Here is a 23,433-nt window from a genome sequence, read left to right on the forward strand (position 1 = left end):
TGGGTATGTTATAATAATAATATACATATATATACGTGTATATATGTATATTATAATATATATATATACATATAGTATAAATATATAATTTATATGTGTATATACGTGTGTATATGTATAGTATAATACATACATGGGTATAATATATATACACATATATGTATATATATATTACATATATACATGTATGCTATTATTATAATATTAATATGTATGTGTATATGGGTATATTATAATAATAATATACGTGTATATATCTATATGTATTTATATATTATATATGTATATATGTATATATGTGTTTATATATATATGTATATACGTGTATATATGTACATTAATATATAATATAATATATATTACGTATATACATGTATACATATATGCTATTATTATAATATTAATATGTATGTGTATATGAGTATATTATAATAATAATATATGTGTATATATCTATATGTATTTATACATAGAGCTTCCATTGAGGGATCCCTCAAATAAGTTATTTGAGGGACACCCCTTGTAAGCCCCACTCCGGATTGTATTTCACTAATCCAAATCGTCTATTTTGTAGATACTCATTCAAAAATCATCTCTACAAAAAACACTTGAATCCAATATCATTTGACCACTCAATTAAGTTATTGAAATTTTAGCATTTTCTTGAAGCACCGTGTTCATTGATTTTGTAGGACACAATTGGATGTCGAAACGGTTTCCGATTTGTCTAATTTTTTGTAAGGATGATTTATGAATGAAGACCTAAAAAATAGATGGTTTGGATCATTGGGAAAAAAATTGTAGAATACCATAAAGGGCGTCTCTCAAATAAAATTATTTGAGGGATCCCTCAATAGAAGGGGACTGTGTATTTATATATATATATTATGTATGTATATATGTGTTTATATATATATATACACATGTACAGAGAGCTTCCATTGAGGGATCCCTCAAATAAGCTTATTTGAGGGACACCTCTTGTAGGCCCCACTCCGGATTGTATTTCACTAATCCAAACAGTCTATTTTGTAGATACTCATTCAAAGATCATCTCTACAAAAAATCACTTGAATCCGATATCATGTGACCACTCAATTGAGTTATTGAAATTTTAGTACTTTTCTTAAAGCACCGTGTTCATTGATTTTGTAAGACACAATTGGATGTCGAAACGGTTTCCGATTTGTCTAATTTTTTGTAAGGATGATCTATGAATGAATACCTAAAAAATAGATGGTTTGGATTATTGGGAAAAGAATTGTAGGGTACTCTAAAAGGCGTCCCTCAAATAAAATTATTTGAGGGATCCCTCAATAGAAGGGGACTGTACACATGTATATGTGTATCTATATATATAAAGCAAAAGGCAGAGAATGGTGAAACATTCAAAATACCAGAAAATGCCCTTGGTTAATGCAAACATTAAGAATTGAAATTATTAATTAAATGAGGATAATATGATAAATTCACAATTTTTCGTATTAAAAAAATTAAAATTAAAAGAAAATTCAGATAATGAGTCCTATTTTTATGGAACACAAATATTCATTATCTTTTTTAATTCTAAAATAAATTTAAATTTTTTTTAAAAAAAACCTCTCGCATGCGCGGAAGCGCGTGCAGAGAGGCTAGTGTAATAATAATGTATATATGTATATACGTGTATATATGTACATTATAGAATATGTGTATGTAATAATAATAATAATAATAATAATAATAGTAATATATGTTATTAGTATTACAATATAATATATGCATCTTATACATTGGTAAACATAGGACTAGCTAATCCTCCCTTTCTACATGGGCTTCGTAGTCCCCTCCTAATGAGGTGTTTTTGGTGGGCCCGGTATTAGCAATCACATCTAAGACTAGAATTAAATGAAACAAACATGGTACTAAATTTAGTCCAAGCCAGTTCAAGCTAATCCAAACCAAGCCTGAGACCCCTTAAAATCTTTACACATGCCCATGTGTATAATAAATTATTTTTAAATCTTTTAAGTACTTAAAATCATACAATATTATAAAAAAAAATATTTATTATTAAAAAAACACTTTCTCCTCTCTCCCCTTCCCCCTTCCCATTCCTGACCCACACACAACCCCAGACACCCAATTCTCTACAACTACCACCCACCCAACACACATACACATAATAGTGTCCTTGAATTGAAATTAATTAGTTACATTTGAGACTCTTGAAAATAAGATTTCAACGAAAGCATCCAAAACCTTTTTTTTTTTTTTTTTTTAATTTTTAAAAAAACGTTTCAATGAAAGTAAGTTTTGGAAAAAATCCTAACTTCTTGTGAGAAATGAGAAAGGGAGGTATGTTTCAAGATCCCCTGCAGTGATAAGAGGAGAGCTTACGAATTCCAAGCCCGGCTCAAATCTAAATGAGATTTCATATCCGAAGCCGAAAAAGCAACGAATAGAGACAAACATGAAGTCACCACGTTTGACTGCAGTGCTAAGGTTAGGAAATCTGGGCACAAAGATATCACATATTACTTGTTGCATAAGAGCCACAACGACGGCGAAAACACCGAGAAATGGTGGCTGGGTTTGATGAAGGGGTATACTAGGTTGGGTTGGGTTGGGTTGGATTGGATTGGGTCAGGAAGAGGGAGAGAGAATGAGAGAGTTTTTTAATGTTATTTTATTTTATTTTATGGTTTTAAATAATTTTTTAAAAGACTTATAAGTATATTATTAATTGTGGTTTACACATGTACATGTGTCAAGTTTTTAAAATGATGATAAGAATATACCTTGAGTTAAAATAGTGAACAAAAATGCTCACAATGTTTCAAGATATACTGTAGCAATTAAACCTTTAAAAAATAAGTGGGAGAGAGAAAAGAGGTATGATGAACTTACCGCCGTGTGTGTGCGTGTGAAATTGGTGTGCTGCCGCATAAGTGCTCACTGACCCAGTTTCGTAGTTGTTTTCTCGAAATTGGTGGCCTTCTGCATCATCTTTCTGGTTTGTTAGGGGTCCATATTCCGCACTCACAAACCCACTTTTCCCCTCTCATTCATTCCCTACTCTCCACTTTCTTCTCCAAAGAAACAAAGATTTCAAGGAATATATTCTTTGCTTTTTATTTCAGTGTGCACCATTCGTTTTTCTAAAGCTCAAGAAGGAACCCAAATCCCCTCCCTATCCATTTTGATTTAAAGCTCACAGTCCCTCTAACTTTTCTGTTTTTTCCTCTAAAGAATGAAAGTCTTTGGGGCTCTAGAAGGCCAGAGCACTGCTCTTTATTCTTATACTTGGGCTTTGCTTTTCGGGTTTGCTTTGTTCTCTGCTTGTTGAAAGATTTCATTTTTGTTAGGGGCGAGATGGAACCTGGTGTTCTTGATAGTATAATTAATAGGCTTCTTGAAGTTAGAGGGAGACCAGGTAAACAAGTGCAGCTCCAGGAGGCTGAGATAAGGCAACTTTGTTTTGTATCCAAGGATATTTTCTTGAGGCAGCCTAATCTTTTGGAGCTTGATGCTCCTATCAAGATTTGTGGTATTTTTACATGAATCCCATATTCTCCTTTGTCTTATATTATTTCTAATTTGCTTTTTGTTTGATGGGTTGATAAATTTTGAGTTTGAATATGAAAACTCTGTTCTGGGTATAAATAAATAGTATTCTGCTTGTGCTGGGTATGGATAATTTTTATTGGCTTGAAATGGGTTATGATCAAATCTGAAGATTAATAAGTTGTGTTCCATTCCATCATAAAGTGATCAACAATCTTGCTAAAATGTGTCATCTTTATGCTCAATTCTCGACTAAAGGGAAGAATCACATGGCTGCGAAGATCTTTGAAAACTCTGAAAACTTAGGATTCATATTGGATTCGAGATGTATGGACACTCGTAAATGCCTAGTGGTATCTTTTGATAATGCTCTATTGTTCGTCTTCTGTGTATTTTTCTTTCCTGTAAAACCTTCTCTTCTGTCTACTTTATTACTATTTGACTTTCAATTTGTTTAAGCACTATACAACGTTGAGCTATGGAAAGGTTGAGGCCTTGAGTGCTTGGGAATATTTGCTGGCCAATTACCACTACTAACCACAACCCTATAATTCTTTTTGTGTTCCCTAGTTGGCACCACTTCAGTTTTTGAAGTGTAGGGATATTCTTCTCCCTGGAGAGCAGAGGTCTATATGTATGTTATGTCAACACCACTAGAAACTCCACAAAACAAACCCCCCTCCCCCAAACTGTAGTGTAATTTTTGAAATCCTCCAGTGTAGGGTTGTTATATCTTGTGCAGCTGAAATCGTGCATGGGATGAGTCCTTGATAATTTCAGTCGTAATCTGTTTATCTATCTGTAATTACATCTTTCTATATTATTAAAACAGCAATTCTTATTATCTGTCTTCACGTGAGTTTCTTAATGTCACCCAGGTGATGTCCATGGTCAGTATTCAGATCTTCTGAGGCTTTTTGAGTTTGGCGGATTACCTTCTCACTCCAACTACTTGTTCTTGGGGGATTATGTTGATCGTGGGAAGCAAAGCCTTGAAACCATATGCCTTCTCCTTGCATATAAAATAAAGTATCCAGAGAATTTTTTCCTTCTGAGGGGCAACCATGAATGTGCTTCAATAAACCGAATATATGGGTTTTTTGATGAGTGTAAACGAAGATTTAATGTCAGACTCTGGAAAGTATTTACAGAATGTTTCAACTGCCTTCCTGTGGCAGCTCTCATTGATGAGAAAATTCTCTGCATGCATGGCGGACTATCTCCTGAGTTAAACAATTTAAATCAGATTAAGAGTTTACAGCGACCTACTGATGTCCCAGACAGTGGTTTGCTATGTGATCTCCTGTGGTCTGATCCTAGCAAAGACATTCAAGGTTGGGGACCAAATGAGCGGGGAGTTTCCTTTACCTTTGGTGCTGATAGGGTGACCGAGTTTCTTCGGAAGCATGATCTAGATTTAATTTGCCGAGCTCACCAGGTCTTATATATCTTTTAATTTGAGAATTTGCCAAAATCACACAACCTAGAGTGTCTTCCACTGACTGGATATCATTTAATTTTCAGGTTGTCGAAGATGGATATGAGTTCTTTGCCAACAGACAACTTGTGACAATATTTTCAGCACCTAATTACTGTGGTGAGTTTGACAATGCTGGGGCAATGATGAGCGTGGATGAGTCTCTTATGTGCTCTTTCCAGATATTGAAACCTGCTGAAAAGAAGTCAAAGTTTGGCTTTGGGAGTAGAGCTTCAGCTAAGCCGGGTACTCCAATGAAAGTCAAGGTATGTTCATCTGTCTCACCCAATTTATGAATCTTTGGTTGAGCGTATAATGAGGGCAACATATGTTTACTTGTTTGCCACTGATACAAGAGGAATAGCTAATTATATAGAAATATTTTCCAACTATCATCCATGCTGATTTGAGCACAGAAAAGCACTGTACATCCATAGATGAATGCATCATTCAGTAAACTGTGTTATGGTACCTTGGACCTGTTGCTTCGGCTTGCCAAAGAGACCCCGGGGCAATTAAGCAAAATAATTTTAATGGGTTGTAAAGAAAAACGGTTTCTAAGGCATGGGTACCGATGTGATATCACATCTTGAGTTGCAATTGTAGGTTTGTTCTGTTGAGTCATGTTGTTGTAGAAACATTTCAATTTATGGTCTATGTTACAGGGCATAGGATCTTGCTGTTCTCAGTGGTTCGAGTGTGTACTGGAATTTATATTTATGCTTTCATGAACCTTCACTTTATAATTGACACTTGCATGCCTTGTTAAAATGTGTTTTTTTCTTTTTCTTCCAGTCGTTTCTTGGTGCAGTGGCGTAAGGTATTGTGATATGAGATCCTGAAGAAAATATCTGGTCCTAGGTTGGACAGAGGTAATAAGGTTGCAATTTTAGAAGTCCTGATTGCTTTCAACACAAGGGACAAACACAATTTAGCAAATTCCTTCAGCTAGGAAGAGTGCAGAAGATCTTCCGTGGAGAATCTGCCATCATATGAAGTGAGACTGTAAAACATTCCATGTAAGAGTGGGGAAAGTTGGAAAAAGAGTTCGGTTGAATCATTTCTTTCTTTTTTTGGTTATTTGGGTCTTGCATTTCAATATTAAATAATAACAGTTTACAGTTGTAAGACTCACTGTCAGTATTCTCCTCTTTGTTCAATCTGTCTGTTAAGCATAGAACGAAAATAAAGTTGAAAGGAAATTTGGGATTGAATTGTTTGTTGTGTATTTTGAAGATATAAAAGTCCTACATTGAAAACTTAACTAAATAAATTACAATTTATAATAAATAGTTCCACTCTTAATAATACCGAAATCTTTTGTGATCAAATTTCACATCTATCAGATTTTATAGATTGTTAAGTTGGAAATAGTATCGGTATTAATTGTCAAGCGCGAAAGTGCGTGCAAAGAGGCTAATCATATATTAAAAAAAATAACCCTACCAAATCAGATGCGAAATACGTCGAATATCATAAAGTTGTTGATAAAAACAATAAAATGATAGAGCTGATTGAGTTGGCCGACTTAGTGGGGCCGGCCCAATGCCCATACACCCTTGAGCAAGAGGAATAATGGGGCTACTTGGGCTTCCCTTGGCTTTTACTCGGTCACATCTTAAGGAAGGTAACAAAGAACAATGAACTGACTAGCCTAAGCAGGAAGACTGAGAAGACCTTGTATATCACATAAATAATATTATTTTGCTATTTTAAACTAATCACGTTCTGTTACGTTGATAACACTATTTTCTCATAAGGTTTTTTGTCCAAATTTTCCTTTTGATCCATCCATCCATCCATCCATCCTAATCTACACGACTTATACTTTGAACCGCGTACCTCAGAAAGTTATGATCAAAGTCTTGTGATAAAGACTCCATTGATTCCTTGATGGACCACTTTCATTTCAAATTGTATTCGGCCTTTCATTCTGGAAGAAAAAAATGAATTATTCCGATGGGGATTCTTTAATGGTATGTGATGCCTTTTTGACTTAATGTAGTAGATCAAGTTGACTTGGCCAAACCCCATATTGGCTTTGCCCTCTTCCTCATGCATTGCTTTTGGCTTTCATGTTCTGTCCCAAATTAGGTGAGTGCTCCTCTAGATGCTTTCTTTTCAGCAACCAAGGGTGGAACTACACCATGAATAGGTGGGCTATAGCGTAGTGCAATGTTTGGGAAAAATAAAATTTAGTACTAACTTTAAGACATTACACCTCAAATCACAAAAATTAATCTAGCCCGCTCAAGCAAAAATTAGTCTATCTTATCCAAGCAGATCTCCAGTTAGCCATATATATTTCAGAGATTTCAAACTTTTTCTCTTATGAATGAAATTTTATTTAAATCTTATCTATATAAGAAATGATAGCTCACCCTTATAAAAATTTATGATTCCTCCCTTATCAACGACATCAAACTTACTCAAGTTATTGTCAGGCGATTTGATTAAGTGAACGATTCTCACGTTAACCTAGCACTACATTGTGGAATTGGAATTGAAATTGGACCTAAACGATTTGGATTTTAAGTCAACAATTCAAGCTCTCTAGATTTCTTTGTTGGGTTTGGGATTGTTGTGGGAACTTTTTTGTGCTGTGCTCGAATCTTATCTATAGCTATATCGCATACTGGATGTCTTTTTGGATTGTGGTGCATTGTGACACTGCTTGACTAATTAATATGCTTTTTGTACAAAAGATTAACAACCTATTATCCCAATTTTTAGTAAGATAAAATTATAGGAAAGGAATTGGATATGAGGAAATTTGATTCCTGAGACATGGTGTAAAACGTTGGAATTAAGGAAAAAAAAAGAGTAAACAAAACAGATTTCTTTTTTCTGTTGGTACAAGTGAAATTGGAGGAGGGAGAAATAGAATATAGGACCTCATATGCAAGAGTAAGTACTCTTATTCTTAACCCACCTAATTATTTGATATTGTAAAGCTCTTAGATACTGCGTTCAATCCACATTGTCTTTGGGAGCAAATATTTTCGTCTCCAATCACGGCACGCCAGTTTATCTGGCCAATTAATTAATAGGGATAAATATCTTAATTAATATGATATTATCTTTATTTAATAAGATAATATCATTAATTCAGATATTATCCTAATAAAGAGAAGATAATATTGTTAATTCAGATCTTATCATAATAAAGAGATCAATAAAGATATATAATCAAGTCTGACTCGATCCCTACGAACTTGGGTAGAGAATAAACTCAGCATATTCTCTACAAAACCCTAGCCCCGAGGCTCCTATAAATACACGACCTCATTTATCATTCAATCTACATCTAAACTTACTCCTAATACCCGAGAAAAATACCCGAAGCTCTCTCTCCACTCTCCACATTTTCTTCACACGGCTCCGGCCACCACACATGGATTGGCCGCCCGATTCACACACTGCTCGGCCGCTCGGTTCACACACGGCTCATTCATCATATCTAAATTTACATCGGAGGGACGTTGGCCAACACTTGAGTGTGGTCTATTTACTCCAATATTTTTTTACAGGAATCGAGGAAGAGAGAAGAAAAATCGAAGATTGAATAATCTAAAAACGAATATTCTCCTGCGAGATTATTTGCACAAACATTGTCATTATCATCTTCATTTAACAAAAGTTTTTTTTATAAAATAAAGATGATAGTGACAATGCAGATTTAACGCGGTATCTAAGAACCTTATAACGTCAAATGATAGGTAAGCATGCCAGGCTCTTATTATTGAACTTTAATGTTTTGGACTATGTTCAAGTTGTTATGTAGTAGAGAGAGAATGCATGATCTCGACACCTATCGACTCCATCCTTGTCATTTCAAGTAGTTTTCTTGACCCTTACCAAATTTTAACCTATATAATAATTTCATTATGAAGTCCAGATTAACAGACTCATCCATAACCTCAGCGTTTTCCCCCTAACACTTCAATAGTAATTAGCTTGCTTCACACATATCCAATATGAGATTTCGACTGTTTCCTCCTCATCAATCTATTATATTTTGAGTCCCATTTTACTCACCATCCTTAACTCATGTGCATTATTCGTTTTTCTAAACGGAACTGGTAACAATTTACTAGCTCTCTTTGTTGTTAAATAAATATTTTTTTAGTACGTTTTTATATTAAAAATTATAAAATAAAATCATAATAAATTAAAAAAACCTAACAATTTGAAAGGGAAAAAAAGCATTTATCCCCTACCCTAAATGTTGTGATTTCTCTCTCTTAATATATTGGGGGAAAAAACCTCCTTGGCTCATTTGTCGTACGCGTTAATTCATGTTTGGTGGGCCTATCCACAGCAAAGAGGTGGGGAATTGATGTTTGGCACAACTTTTTTTTATTTTCTTTTTCATGTCGAATCGAGAAAATCGAACCTGAGACAATATTTGAAAGAGATGGTTTTAATTTGATATTTGCTTATGGGAAAGTAAAATCTTCTTCTCTCGTCAGTTTGGTTGACCCTTTTAATTAATTTATTTTCAGGAATTTTTAGTAGGTGGTCCATTTGATAAGCATCCAGATATGTAGTGCTTGCGGCTAGTTGACCTTTTTATAATAACCGTCTGGTTATAATTTTTTTAGCTAAATTATAAATGCAATTCAAAAAATTTTAAATAAAAAAAGAAGAGATATGTAGTGCTTGCAGTTTACCAACTTGGTGTGCTTAAAGACCTTATAATCAATTTCATATTATGCCCCAATTTTGCAGTTTAATTTCAACATTTTGCAGATACCTATATATTATATAGTTGATATTTTATTTTTTGTACAAAATAAATAATGGTTGACATTGTTGGCACCAATTTTAAATTCACTCAGAGATTGAAGAACAAAATATTATGTACTTTGACTTTAACATGTATCCTCCTGAACCAGCCAAACATAAAAATAAAACTAAAATTCGGTTTTTGACTTTTAATTCCTCTGTCATCGGGCAAGCAAAGATTCAGAAATGTTTCCTAACATCTTTTCATTCCGCCGTATTCCATCCATTGCTGAGTTCAGCCCACAGGAAAAAAATACAAACAAACAAAGAAAGAAATAAAAACGTAACGTATTGCTTGAAAAAGGAGATAACAACACCGCAAGCGTATGTGACGTTGGCAATGGCAACACCTCCAAGGATTTGCATATTGTCATCAACTCTCTCTCTCTCTCTCTCTCTTAAAGATACAAATCTTTTGTTATGACTTTGGCATTGTGACTTTATTTTAGCTTAAGTTAAGCTTCCTCCAGTGTGCGTCGGGCATTGTTGAAACATATTGAACAATTAATTTGAAATCATCTATGTTAATTCTTATTACCCAACACCACAAAAAAATCTCTATTCAAAAATCCGTTCTTCCAAAAAAATTAGTCAAATCGATAATCGATGAAATATATTATAAGAAAATAGATAAATCAATTGAAATTTCATAATAATGATTTATGTTTAAATGGTGTCTGATTTGATTGAATTTTTTTTTTCAAGAATGATGGTTGAATTAAGATTTTTTTTTTAAACACAGGATATATAGTCTAAACTACAAAGGGTAGAGAGGATTCACTCACACACATATTACTAAGGTGTTATAGGGGTTCGAATATAAGACTGCTCTATATATAAATCAAGACATTTTTTTATTGGACTAGACTCCGTTAGCTGGACAGTACATGTGAAGACTTGAATAATTAATAATGTAATATGTGCTACATAATTAATAGTTTGGAAATACAATATGTAGAATTTTCCGCATAAGAACAATATTGATACACACACTATCCTTTAAAAAGCATTACCAATACCACAGAAAATTATGCGGCCAATGCAATGCAATTCCATTGTAACATCAGACTTCCACCCTCTGATCATATATAGATTCAATGCTGATCATGCATGGGCAGTGATAATCAAAGGGCAACCTACAAGTCATAGGCACTTTCACTTTCTTGGTTAGCTGGAACTAGTCTTCTATGATTCGTGCGAATTCCTTAATACAATTGTACACAAGTTATTAGGTTATTACGTGCTAGGAATAGTGTTCATCATATAGGCACGCATTTTACATGTACCCTATAAAATTCAGCCTCCGAGTATTATATCAGCACCAAAAACAAAAACAAAAATAATTGTGGCTATTTTGCAGTGATTTTCATTGACCTTGTTTTGAAGATCACCTGTATGCAGACAGTGCAATCATTTTCATACTATAAAAGATTTAATATACAACTAGTTTTGCTAGATCTGTATATATGTAGATGGGTTGCCTTGCATATATAGGTTTTTTAAAATGAAAATAGACATTATTAAATTTTAATTATCTTCGAGACTTTGAAGACCATAAATTATGTGCTAGTACTTTAAGCCTGTATGTGGAGGATAACTTCCTCGCATTGGTTTTCACCCTTTTTTTTTTTTGTATGTCACTCTTCACGTGAGGTGACACTTATTTGAAGTCACATTCACGTGATGAGAGAGATAATATAGAGAAGAGAATAAAAACCAGGGGCATGTACCCTATTGTGAAAAAACGTAGGTTGGTGGGTGGTGTTAGAGGAGAGAGTGGATGGCCATTCATGTTGTGAAGGGGTCAGTCGAGTGGCTAACTTATTAGACCCGCAACAATGCACTGCACATTGGATTTAGGCTAATACGATTGAGCCCTGCTGTATGCACCGCTGTCCAAATAAAAGATTAAGCTTATATATAAAGCCTATAAGATTCTGCGTCATCCATTAGGTCATGGATAAATCGTTATCATCCAGAAGTTCATCAGTCGGTCAACGGTGGACATATAAATTTATATTTAATACTAACGGCTAATCCTATTTTATATGAACATGTTGTATCAATTATATATAATTAAGATGCATTGTCACTTCACTTGTAGATGTGAGCAATTAACTAAGACAGTGTGTTCACTACTTTACACCCGAGTTCGAATCTCCTTCCCATCTATTAAGATAGGTGATATACTTCACTTGTAGATGTGAGCAATTAACTAAGACAGTGTGTTCACTACTTTACACCCGAGTTCGAATCTCCTTCCCATCTATTAAGATAGTTTAAGATATCACCGTGTCACAAAAAGATGCAGTGCCACTCATTTGAGTGTAGTTATGCACTTGCAAGAAAAACTATAGGCAAAAGACTTGGTGACTTCTGCTAGGCTAGCTTCCTTTGATGCGATTGCTACCAACTCCCTAAACTTAGTTCCATCAAACCGTTTTATACGTTCACCTTGAAAATATCCATATACTTTTTTCTTTTCTTTTTTTAATTTATTTTAAAATACGTATGATTTGATGAGAGGTCTCAATATATACCATCAATCATTTTCTAGGAAAAATGTTTGAGGTTTCCCTCTTGTGGGATGTCAGTCTTTGTATACGGTCTCGTTGGAAGTTGCTTGGAAATTGTTGGCAAACATCAGATAGGAATTTCTCATTTGCCACTTCAATACTTGTGACAGTAAACAAGACCAACTTAAACAACCCAAATTATAATTTAACATGTATGCAAACATTTTTAAGGTTGTGTTTGGTTTTACCATTTGTTCCATGTTTTTGTTCTCTTATATACAGGCGGAGAAGAAAAACCAAAGATAAGATTAATATTTGTTACCAGCTGGTTGAGAAACTGTCTGTACAAGTAACAAAAACCCATCATGTCCGACAAATAGAGGTGATCTAGGGCTTTTGCCTTGGGCCCTTTCTGAGTATTTTCGACTCGGTTTTTTTAAAAACTGAATTGGCTTGGCTCACTAACTTTGGTCTGGTTCCATTCATTATTTCTATTGTCACAGTTTATTCAAAAATGGAAGTCACTTCATGTTGCACTCCTAAAGGCAAACACACGTGACATGACACACCTCCAAATATGGTCCCCAATAGAAAAAATGAATGGAAGTAGAACCACTTGTAAAAAGGTGCCTAGACTTTTCAAGTTCAATCCTTAAACCAAAAAGCAATTTAATTACGTGGTTTCCTATCTTCCAAACACTTAATCAGTTAATGATCCTTGCTAATGGGATTTAATTTAATGAAAAATGGCCTTCATTTGTAAACCAATAGTCTTAAATTCGAATACCCAAAACACCTTGACAATGTGTGTGAAAATCTCCCCTCCTTCTTCCTAACTTTGACAAACAAAAAAAACAGTTAGCCATCTTTTATATATGTAGTTTGCTTGCATCACTGGCAGGAGTTAAAAAGTCCTTTTCGAGTTACGCATTTCCTTTTACATGAATTAGAACATGACTTGCATGAAATCCGGCAAGAAATTATTTTTAAAAAGAGCATTATAAGATGACGACGATGGAATTAATATTCTGATTTGGAATACCAAGTTTCCCTCCTACTCTTCCATTATTATATGCAACTTGGTAAGAGCAAGCAACCCAATTCAAAATATAATGGAATGGCTTGACACTAGGCTTCATTTTTGCTACCATTGCATCGGGTTCTGGCCTTATTCTTTTGTGACTTATACTCCAATGATTGATTTGTATCTTTTGCCTTCATCACAACCATGTTTGATCTTCTTCTTTTTTTCCATAGCTAATGATTTTATCAAGTGGTTAACAGTATTCAGTTTTGCATTCGAAGTTTCGTGTTCAATTACTCTTTTTTTTTTCTTGTATAAAATAAAGGAACTTACAAAGACAATCCCCTAGAGTTCCCAACATTCCGTACATCAAAATAGATATTTACTATGCTAAAAAGAAAATTAGAAAACCAGGCACAAGGGGCTGTAAAAAGTTACGTCCTATATTTGCTAAAAGATCTGCAATTACCCCTCTAATAAAAGTGATGTTGACAATCTTTGGAAACTTGTAATTACAATATAAATAACCAGGGAAATGCCAAAGAAGAAACCGTGTGGTTATTTCTAAGATAATGAACTTAATCATAAATAAATGAAGAAGCAAGAGATAGAGAGAGACTTTGTTAAAGAGTTGACCGGAGAAGCTGCGCCAGCAATTGAAGCCAAGTATATGCCTAAAGATGCTAGAATTGATTCTAAGGTCAGTGACCCTTTAAATAGTCAGCTACTTTGCTCATTAATATCCACGCCATAACCCAACAGCACGACAACATCTTCTTCTCCCTCCTCCAAATGCTAAGTTCAAGAAGCAGGTTAGTTCCTGCAATCTCTGTTTTCTTTTGATTTGTACCTGCAAAGTTTTCAGACTTTGATGCATGAAATGAAATGAAAGCCTAACAGTTAAGTTCCATGTTTTTCGGAACTGGTTTCTTAATTTGGAAATTAGGACCACTTAAAGTAGATAGACTTTTACTTTTTCAAGGTAAAAGGTGATCGTCATGGTAGGGCAGCCCCTTGATCTTCCATTGGAAGTTGAGGGTTTATGTATCCAACCAGAGGAGGGTGCCCATATCACACTAAGGCTCTACTTTTAAGGGCTGTTTTTAGCCTCTGTGTTGCTGAATTTTTAGGAAAAACATGCTTCAATTGTTTCTTTTCATTGGCTCAACCAAGAAAATAATACCATAATTAGAACAAATGCTCATGAACCAGAGTTTGCTTGTTCTGAGCACACTTGAGGTCTGCCTTGTCCAGAAAAACTTGTGTGAAACTGCTATCTCCGGTCAACAACGGTGTGCCACAGGTGATAATTTTTTCACTTGGCATACTGTGATTGGACATATATAGCAAAGCAGTGTTATCTTCGTTCCACACAAGCGTTTCTCCTGCCTCGTCCCACATGCACCATACTTCAAAATATTTCTTCACTTAGGACCGACTCCTTGGAAATTTTGAAACTTCCTCAGTTCTGATTTGTTTTTTTTTTTTTTTTTTTCACACAAATGATATGAATTCCAGTTTCTGGACCAAAAAAATATGTGGCGTTTGTTTCTCTGTCTGTGTTTTTTCTCTTGTTCAATTAAAGCCATTCATGGAGTATGCTTGCAACTTGCAAGTTAGCCCCATATGGCAGGCCCTTGATGTTCCCCTATCTGTCTTCATTCATTCAAATCCCATAAAACCTACCATTTAATTTCTGTAAATAAAAAATACTTTGTCGATTCTTCCTCCCTTTTTTTAAATATATTTATTTTGTCTTGATATGAAAAAGTCTACGTACATTATGGAATGAGAAATTTTTATCTTTAGTACAATAATTGAGAAGTTAGAATATGTCACTTCTGGATGACGTTTTGAATCGAATTTGAAAAACAAAAATATATCTGTTTAAAATTAAAAAAAAATTACTCCTCCTTTGAAGTCAATAGTCAACCACAGTCAATTTGCCAAAACGCTATAAACAAAACCAGCGGTGCAAGTACTACAATACAAAGTTACAAACGAAAAATGGCCTGCGTGAGCTGAGCCAAGTAGTTGGTCCATCAATTCCATCGATGCAGACCTGCAGACTGCAATGAATAAAAACAAGCATTTCCTTTGAAAATTCAACATCCTGCTCCTCCTTATGTCAAAGTGATTACAAGCTAGAAGAAAACTTGGTTGGTTCCCATGTCTTTCTTTCCTTCTTTCACGGTAACACATAGTCATGAGCTAATTTTTCCTCTAAGTGGGTATGCTTCTAGAAAGTTATGATTTATGATTTTGATTGATCTGGGGTCACCAAAAAATGATGGGAATTTTATTTATTTATTTATTTATTATTTATCATATGGTCAATTAAGTTGCGGAAACAATATGTTTCTTGTATTTTCTTGCTTCTGATGCAGTGATTATTGATTTTTCATATGCAGAACAATTTAATTTTCAGCGGGCAATTACTAGCAAGCGATGGCTAAAGAGCAATTGGGAGTGCTTAATGCACTCGATGTGGCCAAGACTCAGTTGTACCATTTCACTGCAATTGTGATTGCAGGAATGGGGTTTTTTACTGATGCTTATGATCTGTTCTGCATTTCCTTGGTCACCAAGTTACTCGGCCGCATATACTACACGGACCTAAACCAGCCAAAGCCGGGCACATTGCCTCCCAATGTGGCTGCTGCTGTTAATGGTGTGGCTCTATGTGGCACCTTAGCAGGCCAGCTCTTTTTTGGTTGGCTTGGTGACAAATTGGGTCGTAAAAAGGTCTATGGGATCACCCTTGTTCTCATGGTCCTATGCTCCGTTGCATCAGGACTTTCATTTTCTGATCACCCAAAGGGTGTGATCACCACTCTTTGCTTCTTCCGGTTCTGGCTTGGATTTGGCATTGGTGGTGATTATCCGCTTTCAGCTACAATCATGTCTGAGTATGCCAACAAAAAGACTCGCGGGGCGTTTATAGCCGCGGTGTTTGCAATGCAAGGATTCGGTATTTTGGGTGGTGGGATTGTGGCTTTGATTGTGTCAACCGCGTTCGATCACAGTTTCAAGGCTCCTGCATACTCTGTGGACAGAGCTGGTTCTCTTGCGCCTCAAGCTGACTTTGTTTGGCGTATCATTTTGATGGTTGGAGCTCTCCCTGCTGCTCTAACTTACTACTGGCGTATGAAAATGCCCGAGACAGCTCGGTACACAGCCCTTGTGGCCAAAAACGCCAAGCAAGCTGCATCAGACATGTCTAAGGTGTTGCAAGTTGACCTTGAAGCTGAAGAGGAAAAACTAGAGAAAATTACTCGAGAGAAATCCAATACCTTTGGTTTGTTCACCAAGCAATTTGCTCGTCGCCATGGTCTTCACTTGCTTGGCACCACTTCCACTTGGTTCTTGCTAGACATTGCCTTCTACAGCCAAAACCTTTTCCAAAAGGACATCTTCAGCGCCATTGGGTGGATCCCGAAAGCAGAGAGCATGAATGCAATTCATGAGGTTTATAGAATTGCAAGAGCACAAACACTCATAGCAATGTGCAGCACTGTCCCTGGATACTGGTTCACTGTCTTCTTCATTGATTACTTGGGCAGGTTTACAATCCAGTTGATGGGTTTCTTCTTCATGACAGTGTTCATGTTTGCATTAGCAATTCCTTACCACCACTGGACCTTGAGGCCCAACAGAATTGCATTTGTTGTCATCTACTCATTCACCTTCTTCTTCGCCAATTTTGGACCCAATGCCACCACATTTGTTGTGCCAGCTGAGATTTTCCCAGCAAGGTTGCGGTCTACGTGTCACGGTATATCAGCTGCAGCTGGGAAGGCTGGGGCTATTGTTGGAGCATTTGGGTTTTTGTATGCAGCACAGAGCAAGGACCCTACAAAGACTGATGCAGGGTACCCACCTGGTATTGGTGTGAAGAATTCTCTAATTATGCTTGGTGTGATCAACTTTTTCGGCATGGTGTTTACTCTGTTGGTGCCAGAATCCAAGGGAAAATCACTTGAAGAGCTGACTGGTGAGAATGAAGAAGAAGAGGGGGCAGAGCAGCAGGCCAATTCTACTAGAACTGTTCCAGTTTGATGGGGTCGTTTAATCAAAGCTTTGTGAATTTACAATGGTTTTTATTTACTTTATTTGTGATGCAATAAAAATAATTTTTAGATATATATATATATATATATATATATATGCTTGTGGAAGCCTAATTGCAGAAGCTATTGTATCGTGTTTTCGATTTGTTTCGATTGTGTATGTTGTTTATTTGTACGATTTTTATTTTGTTCTGTTTTGAAATATATTTCCACCTCTTTTTGCTTGCAATTGTTTGAACAAGCCTAATGGATATCTTGGAGTTGGGGGAAAGCATATGCAACCTAGTTTGCAAGCCCAAATTTGAACCCATTTCCTTCTGTTTTCTGAATTCAACCAGAGATGCTCGAATATGAAGGATTTTAGTCTAAAACTTTTGTTCAGGGAAAAGTGGTGTAGTTGTTTGTTGCTACTTGCATCTCTTCCTAGACAAAAGCATATATACCCTTCAACCAACGGCAAGACGCAAAATGCAAAAAACTCAGGAAAATATATAGGTGCCCTTCACACGGGTATTTTTTATGATACTAAAGCAAAGTTCAGTGCGACGACCAACTAGCTCTTGCTCTAATGGCTTTTCTTCTCGATGTGAAAGGATTTTACAAGTTCGAATATAAAAATAGTGCAAATACAAACCAGTTCTGCAAATGCAAAATTTGATGTAAGTAATGTCTGTCTCCGTCTTCCAGTATCCAGAATCTGAGAGATATGATCAAATGACCGGTCTAGTAGTTGTAGTTCATAGCATTCATGATGATATGTCAAACACATGCCGGAATGTTAGAGCCATTTGTGTTGGACCATCTGAAATTGGATTTTTTGTCTCTCCTTCTTGGTTAAGGTTAAACTAGAGTGACACTTCAGGTTTTCTGACCCCCAAAAAGTGACAATGGGGGCAGAGTTAAGCTTGAAGTCTTAATTCCAACCCTACATACAATAATTAGAAAACAAAACAACAAAAACTGTGAAACCAGAAAAATGTGCAAGTTTGTGAGACCCTATTCAAGAGGAAGAGAATTTGACTACCAAAAATGAGGAAAAATAGGTCAAGATTTGAACGGTTCGGCCGATTTTTTGTCCACAAAAAAATCTGTCTGTTGCATGAATATATTGTATGCATAATTAATATTAGAAGAGGGTAATGTGAAAACAATATTTTGAACCTATTGGCAGCCAAGAAAATGCTTAATTATTGGACTGGTAAACTGGCAAAGTTTAAAACGAGATGGTTTAGACTGTTTTGGTGAAAATGGTGGGTAGGATTTCCAGTCATTGACTCTTACCAGCTTTGCTGTACTAGTAGCTAGCTTGGCTTGAAAGGGAAGGTCATCACTTCACTAGGATGACAAGTTGACTAGACAAGTCAAAAAGTTTGGAAAAGAAGGCATGGGGATAAGGAGGAGGGTGAGAGAAGGTGCATGTGCATCACTAATTTGAAATTAATTATGTGCCTCACACTTCTTAATCATCTAGCAAATCACTTGTAGATATTAATAATGGATTTGAAGGTTCATAACAAATGTATGAAAAGATCTATATAAAGTTAAAATCTTACTAAAAGTTCATCCTTTTGTGTCAAATTGTTATGAGCATTGATGCAAGACATTTTGCAGGCAACGCGGCTGCATTCAGTTCAGTTATTTTCTCGCATGCTCACTTCACTTGGTGACAGATTTGCTTCTAAATCTCTTGGCTCATGTGATTGGGATCGCTTGCTCCCGACACTTGGAAAATACGTAAACATGTTTTTCATGAATGAAATCATCTTTTTCAGATTTGCGTCTAAATCTCTTGGTCCAAAATTGTCTTTGACGTGAATGAAATCATCTTTTTCCCCTGTAGAGTAACATGTTAGCTGTAACTTGTAAGCATACACAAAGAAGAAAAGGACATGCTGCAACTTGCAAGGATACCAAGACTCTTTGAGACAACTTGGTTGCATCATCTTTAGACTTGTTAGTTCTTCTTTCAGTTTCGATCAGCATACGAAAATTTTGGATAAAATATATACACTTCCTGCGATATTTTCCTTCACCAAAATTTCAAAACTTGCCAATCTTACATTTGGGAACCATGTTCTCATTATGTATAACTATAAGTTGGTCCACATAGAAATATTGAAACGCCATCCAACTAGTTCTCTTTCATGTGACATCACGTCAACAAAAACAACTTTGAAACCACAAATACATGGGTAAGTTATAGCGGCGGTCCTACGTTTTGGAGGTACTAGGTGAACATCCTAAATGAGGCCTTCTACTGTATATGTATATTTATGTGAATTTTTTTTTCTTTCTGTGAGTTAAAAATATATTATATGAACTCAAATTCACAATTGTAACATAAAAGAAACAATCAATGTGTAATTTACACAGCAACTTTATAAAATGCATCACTTAAAAATGTCACTCATTTTTCATTTTTCGATTCAAAAATATCAATTAACATAATCAAGTTTTTCTCCCACGTATTTTTCAGTTTCCTAATTGATTCAACTAGTTAATTGATTTAAGTTATAAGTTTTAAAAAAAATTAGGTCTTTATTGAGTTTTCTCTTTTTAATTTTGAATTTTCTCTTTTTTCATTTCGCTTTGTCTGCTTGTGCCCAGGGCCTCTCCTGGTAGGTTAACTTACGTGTAGCTAGGGATATCTTTTTTTCTTTATGATCAGGTTGGTTGAATGAATATAATGACCTCACTTTCGTGAGAACTCAGAAACTTTGGTGGTCCAACTTTTCTTGGCATTCATGAGTTGTTTAAATCTATATGGCTAGCTTTTCTTTTGAAATCGTAGCTTTTTTACTTTGACATACATATTAATCTGTGCTAAGCATCAAAACACCATGCATGCATGTTTTTCATGCGAATATCTCAATTTAGATGCTTTTTTCTAGACCAAAAGCTTTGCATTTCAATTCAAAGACGTATCAAAAATGTGGTAAATGTGGTACCACCTCTCTAATAGAGGTGGAGTCCACCAATATAATGGGGTTCACCTCTATTAGAGAGGTGGTACACAATATGGTATGAAAAATGTGGTAAACTTAACATTTTCCATCAACTAATCACATATATTATTTATTTAAGACTCCAATTAAACTTCTATTATGTGTTATTGTCATTTGACAACAATATTAGATAAAAAGAGCATTTTAATACATTTTTACTTTAAAAAATTTCTCGTAGCCTTGGTCTACTGGTACGATTCTTTCTCTTTCGAAAATTAGAAGATATCTCAAATTCAAATCTCTGTCCTCATTAATCAAAAAAATAAAAATCATTTTGGACAATGTATATATTTTCTTCTTTGTAATGCTAGGGGAGCAACTCGTCTCAATTTTTTTCTTTTTTTCTTTTTCCTATAATTGATCTGCTACCCACCCATAGTGGCTGGGGCTATCTTATCTCAGTTTTTAATATCAACTAATATGACACATACCATAACAATTGGTATGAATAAAGACATAAAATTAAGTTCATGCAAACAAAAATCTAGTTAAATTAGGAAATGCACCCAAGTCTATTGTATTTATATATTCCTCTCGGATTTTAATCTTGATTTGATGTTCACAAATACTGAATGACAGAGCATAATTAAATTATAGAAGCTCTCATAGAAATTATTCCAATTTTCCTTTTTCTTTATAATTCCCTCATATAGTCATCAAAAGAATAACACAATGGAATAAAGTTAGACGGTTAGACTCTAAAACTAAAATGGGTCTTGCAAGGAGCTTGTAGATGTTGTGATTAAAAGTAATTTTTCTTGCACCCAAGATCTTGTGTTCAAATTCCCTCCTTCAATATAGTTTCTACAAAATAAAATAAAAATGAGTTATGTATTTGGACGTAGGGAATAGTCAGAAAATTTTTTGTATGGGTAAAAAAAAGGGTTTTGGGAAAAATAAAGTTACTATGTTGACTAATAGGAAAGATAGGGTCAAAGAAGAGAGGTAATGTGAGTGAGAAATAAGGGGGGGAATATGCCTGGTAAAAACGAAGATTCCTCTGAACATTTACTGAGAGATGATGAGGGTCTGTTGCAGTTAAATACGGAACCAACCCCGCTTCCCTTCCCTCCATTCCCATACTTTCGCTCGCTCGCTCCTCCTTTTCTCTCTGAGTCTAAATATAATACAAAGAAAACCACTCTCCTTAGCTTCATCACTCTCTTTAAACCTCTCTGTTTTCTTTTTCCACTAGTAATTGCAGTAAGACAAGGCATTGGTTTTTCTCCTTGCAGTGTGATTTCCTCATAATTGCATTCAGATTCTCTCACCTTCGTTTTCAGCTACGGCTACAAGGTTTGCCGATTCTTTCCACTCTACCTTTTTTTTTTTTTTTTTCTTTTTGCTTTGATTTTTCACTCATGTGGGTTTGTTTTGTTCATATCTGTTCTTCAATTGCCTGCATAATTTGGGATCAATCAATGCCTGGAATTTTCAATTCCTTTCTTTCTCAGCTCTCACAAGCTTCATTCTTTTCCATGAAAGTTTATAAATTGTAACATATTGCAGAGATTTATCTAATGCACATACATTTGTTCTTTGTTTTGCTAAGCCTTGTGTTGCATTTTGCAACGTTATCAAGAACCCAATATAAAAATTTAGAAAAGGCAAACACTTTTTCTTGATTTGGGCACGTGAAAATCAGTTTCTTTTCATCTTTGGTGTTGGATGGTAATTGGGTAATTACCGTAATGTCAAGCAACTTCGCCATCTTTTGTTGCTCTTGTTCAAGAATATTCCTGGATGTGTCTTTTCTGTTTCTTCATACTTCACGTCTGTTCTCAAAGAAAGCAGAGGAAAAAGGGAGATATTTTATTTGCGTGACAGATTTTTCAAGCGGTGAAATGAAAAAGTGTAACTGAAAATCATACTATATAATCTGGGCTTCTAAAGCACAATTCTTTCATAAGTTTTCTGCTTCAAAGTAAAATTATAAAGGTTTGTTGCTTTCAACTTTTGCGTTCTCTAAGCTCCTGTAGTATTGGAGATCATTTCCCTGTGTGTTTTTTTGTTTCTAGTTCTTTCTTTGTTGTGTAGTGAATCATTAATTCTCCTTTCTTTGATGGAAATTGGGTTGCATAAGAAATTATTTAACTCTATGTCTACCCCTTTTATTTTGTCTGTTTAGAGCACAGAAAACGAGTAGTTGTAGTTGCAGTTGTAGATGCAGATGCAGCTGTGTAGTTTGACCATATCCCTGCTTTCAAGAATTTTAAATTCACTGTTTGAAATTCATATGTAAATCCATCTGTCTGCTAATTCAGCTGCATCCATTAGCAATTTAATATATTCTGACTGATGAACATTTAATTTAGTTTCTGAATTTGACATAGACCAACTTTTGTTTTCTTGTTATAGAAGAAGGAAAGTATTTTATTCCACTTTCTTTAGAATTAATTTCACTTTATTGACCCATGACTTCCTGTGCTCTGGGTCATTTTCTCATGTTTCCTTTTGTTGTCATCATTATCGCGAATTGGGTCTACCACAATGGAAAAACCTCTTTAGAGGTGTTAAGTTTGAACTACTATTACATGACATTAATTTTGTGTGTGTGAAAAATTTTCCTCTTCATTTGCAAATTAGAGGTCTTAAGTTTGAACTCCTATTACATGACATTAATTTTGTATGTGTGAAAAATCCATCCCCCTCTAGTTTAGACTATCACTTCCCCTCATGCTTCTCCTAAAATAAAAGGTCGTGTGGTTTTTAAAACTCATCTGTTCACGTAAGCTCATTGATTGTAGAGGAATCAAATCAACCCCTATTTTGTCTTCTTCTCAATACCTGTTTTCTTTTCTCTTTTGTTGTGCAATCACAAGTTTCATAGATTGATTTTTTTTTTCTGCAATCAAAATTTCAGGTTAAACAGTTGAAGAAAATACAACAGGGCAGACCGACTTTAGAGAAGGGGTGATTTTGTGATGGCCAGGGAACAACTGGAGGTGCTGAATGCACTTGATGTGGCGAAAACACAATGGTACCATTTCACAGCAATTGTGATTGC

The 23,433-nt window shown here is 35.1% G+C and overlaps 3 protein-coding genes across 7 annotated transcripts in view; all 3 read left to right on the forward strand.

Annotated features, from left to right (window-relative positions):
• LOC18793081 (serine/threonine-protein phosphatase PP1) lies at nt 2,828-6,242 on the forward strand. The gene is made up of 4 exons (XM_007222581.2): nt 2,828-3,529; nt 4,425-4,984; nt 5,071-5,289; nt 5,819-6,242. The coding sequence occupies exons 1-4, from the start codon at nt 3,355-3,357 to the stop codon at nt 5,840-5,842; spliced, it is 978 nt and encodes a 325-aa protein (XP_007222643.2). The 5' UTR covers nt 2,828-3,354; the 3' UTR covers nt 5,843-6,242.
• LOC18789129 (probable inorganic phosphate transporter 1-3) lies at nt 13,900-17,650 on the forward strand. 4 transcript variants are annotated; one of them, XM_007222309.2, is made up of 2 exons: nt 13,900-14,163; nt 15,763-17,650. In XM_007222309.2, the coding sequence occupies exon 2, from the start codon at nt 15,800-15,802 to the stop codon at nt 17,408-17,410; it is 1,611 nt and encodes a 536-aa protein (XP_007222371.1). In that variant the 5' UTR covers nt 13,900-14,163; nt 15,763-15,799; the 3' UTR covers nt 17,411-17,650. The 4 variants fall into 4 exon arrangements, with proteins under 4 accessions (XP_007222371.1, XP_020409815.1, XP_020409816.1 ...); XM_020554226.1 differs by having other exon boundaries at nt 13,900-14,051; XM_020554227.1 differs by lacking the exon at nt 13,900-14,163 and adding an exon at nt 14,193-15,510.
• LOC18788871 (inorganic phosphate transporter 1-4) overlaps nt 21,258-23,433 on the forward strand; it is a 3,888-nt gene continuing 1,712 nt past the window's right edge. The window contains exons 1-2 of one of the 2 annotated variants that reach the window (XM_007222529.2): nt 21,258-21,722; nt 23,290-23,433. The exon at nt 23,290-23,433 is cut by the window's right edge and continues 1,712 nt beyond it. In XM_007222529.2, coding sequence (XP_007222591.1) covers nt 23,351-23,433 — 83 coding nt within the window. In that variant the 5' untranslated portion in view covers nt 21,258-21,722; nt 23,290-23,350. The other variant, XM_020555914.1, reaches the window with a different exon arrangement.

Source organism: Prunus persica, chromosome G1, assembly GCF_000346465.2.
Source record: "Prunus persica cultivar Lovell chromosome G1, Prunus_persica_NCBIv2, whole genome shotgun sequence".
NCBI lineage: Eukaryota > Viridiplantae > Streptophyta > Magnoliopsida > Rosales > Rosaceae > Prunus > Prunus persica.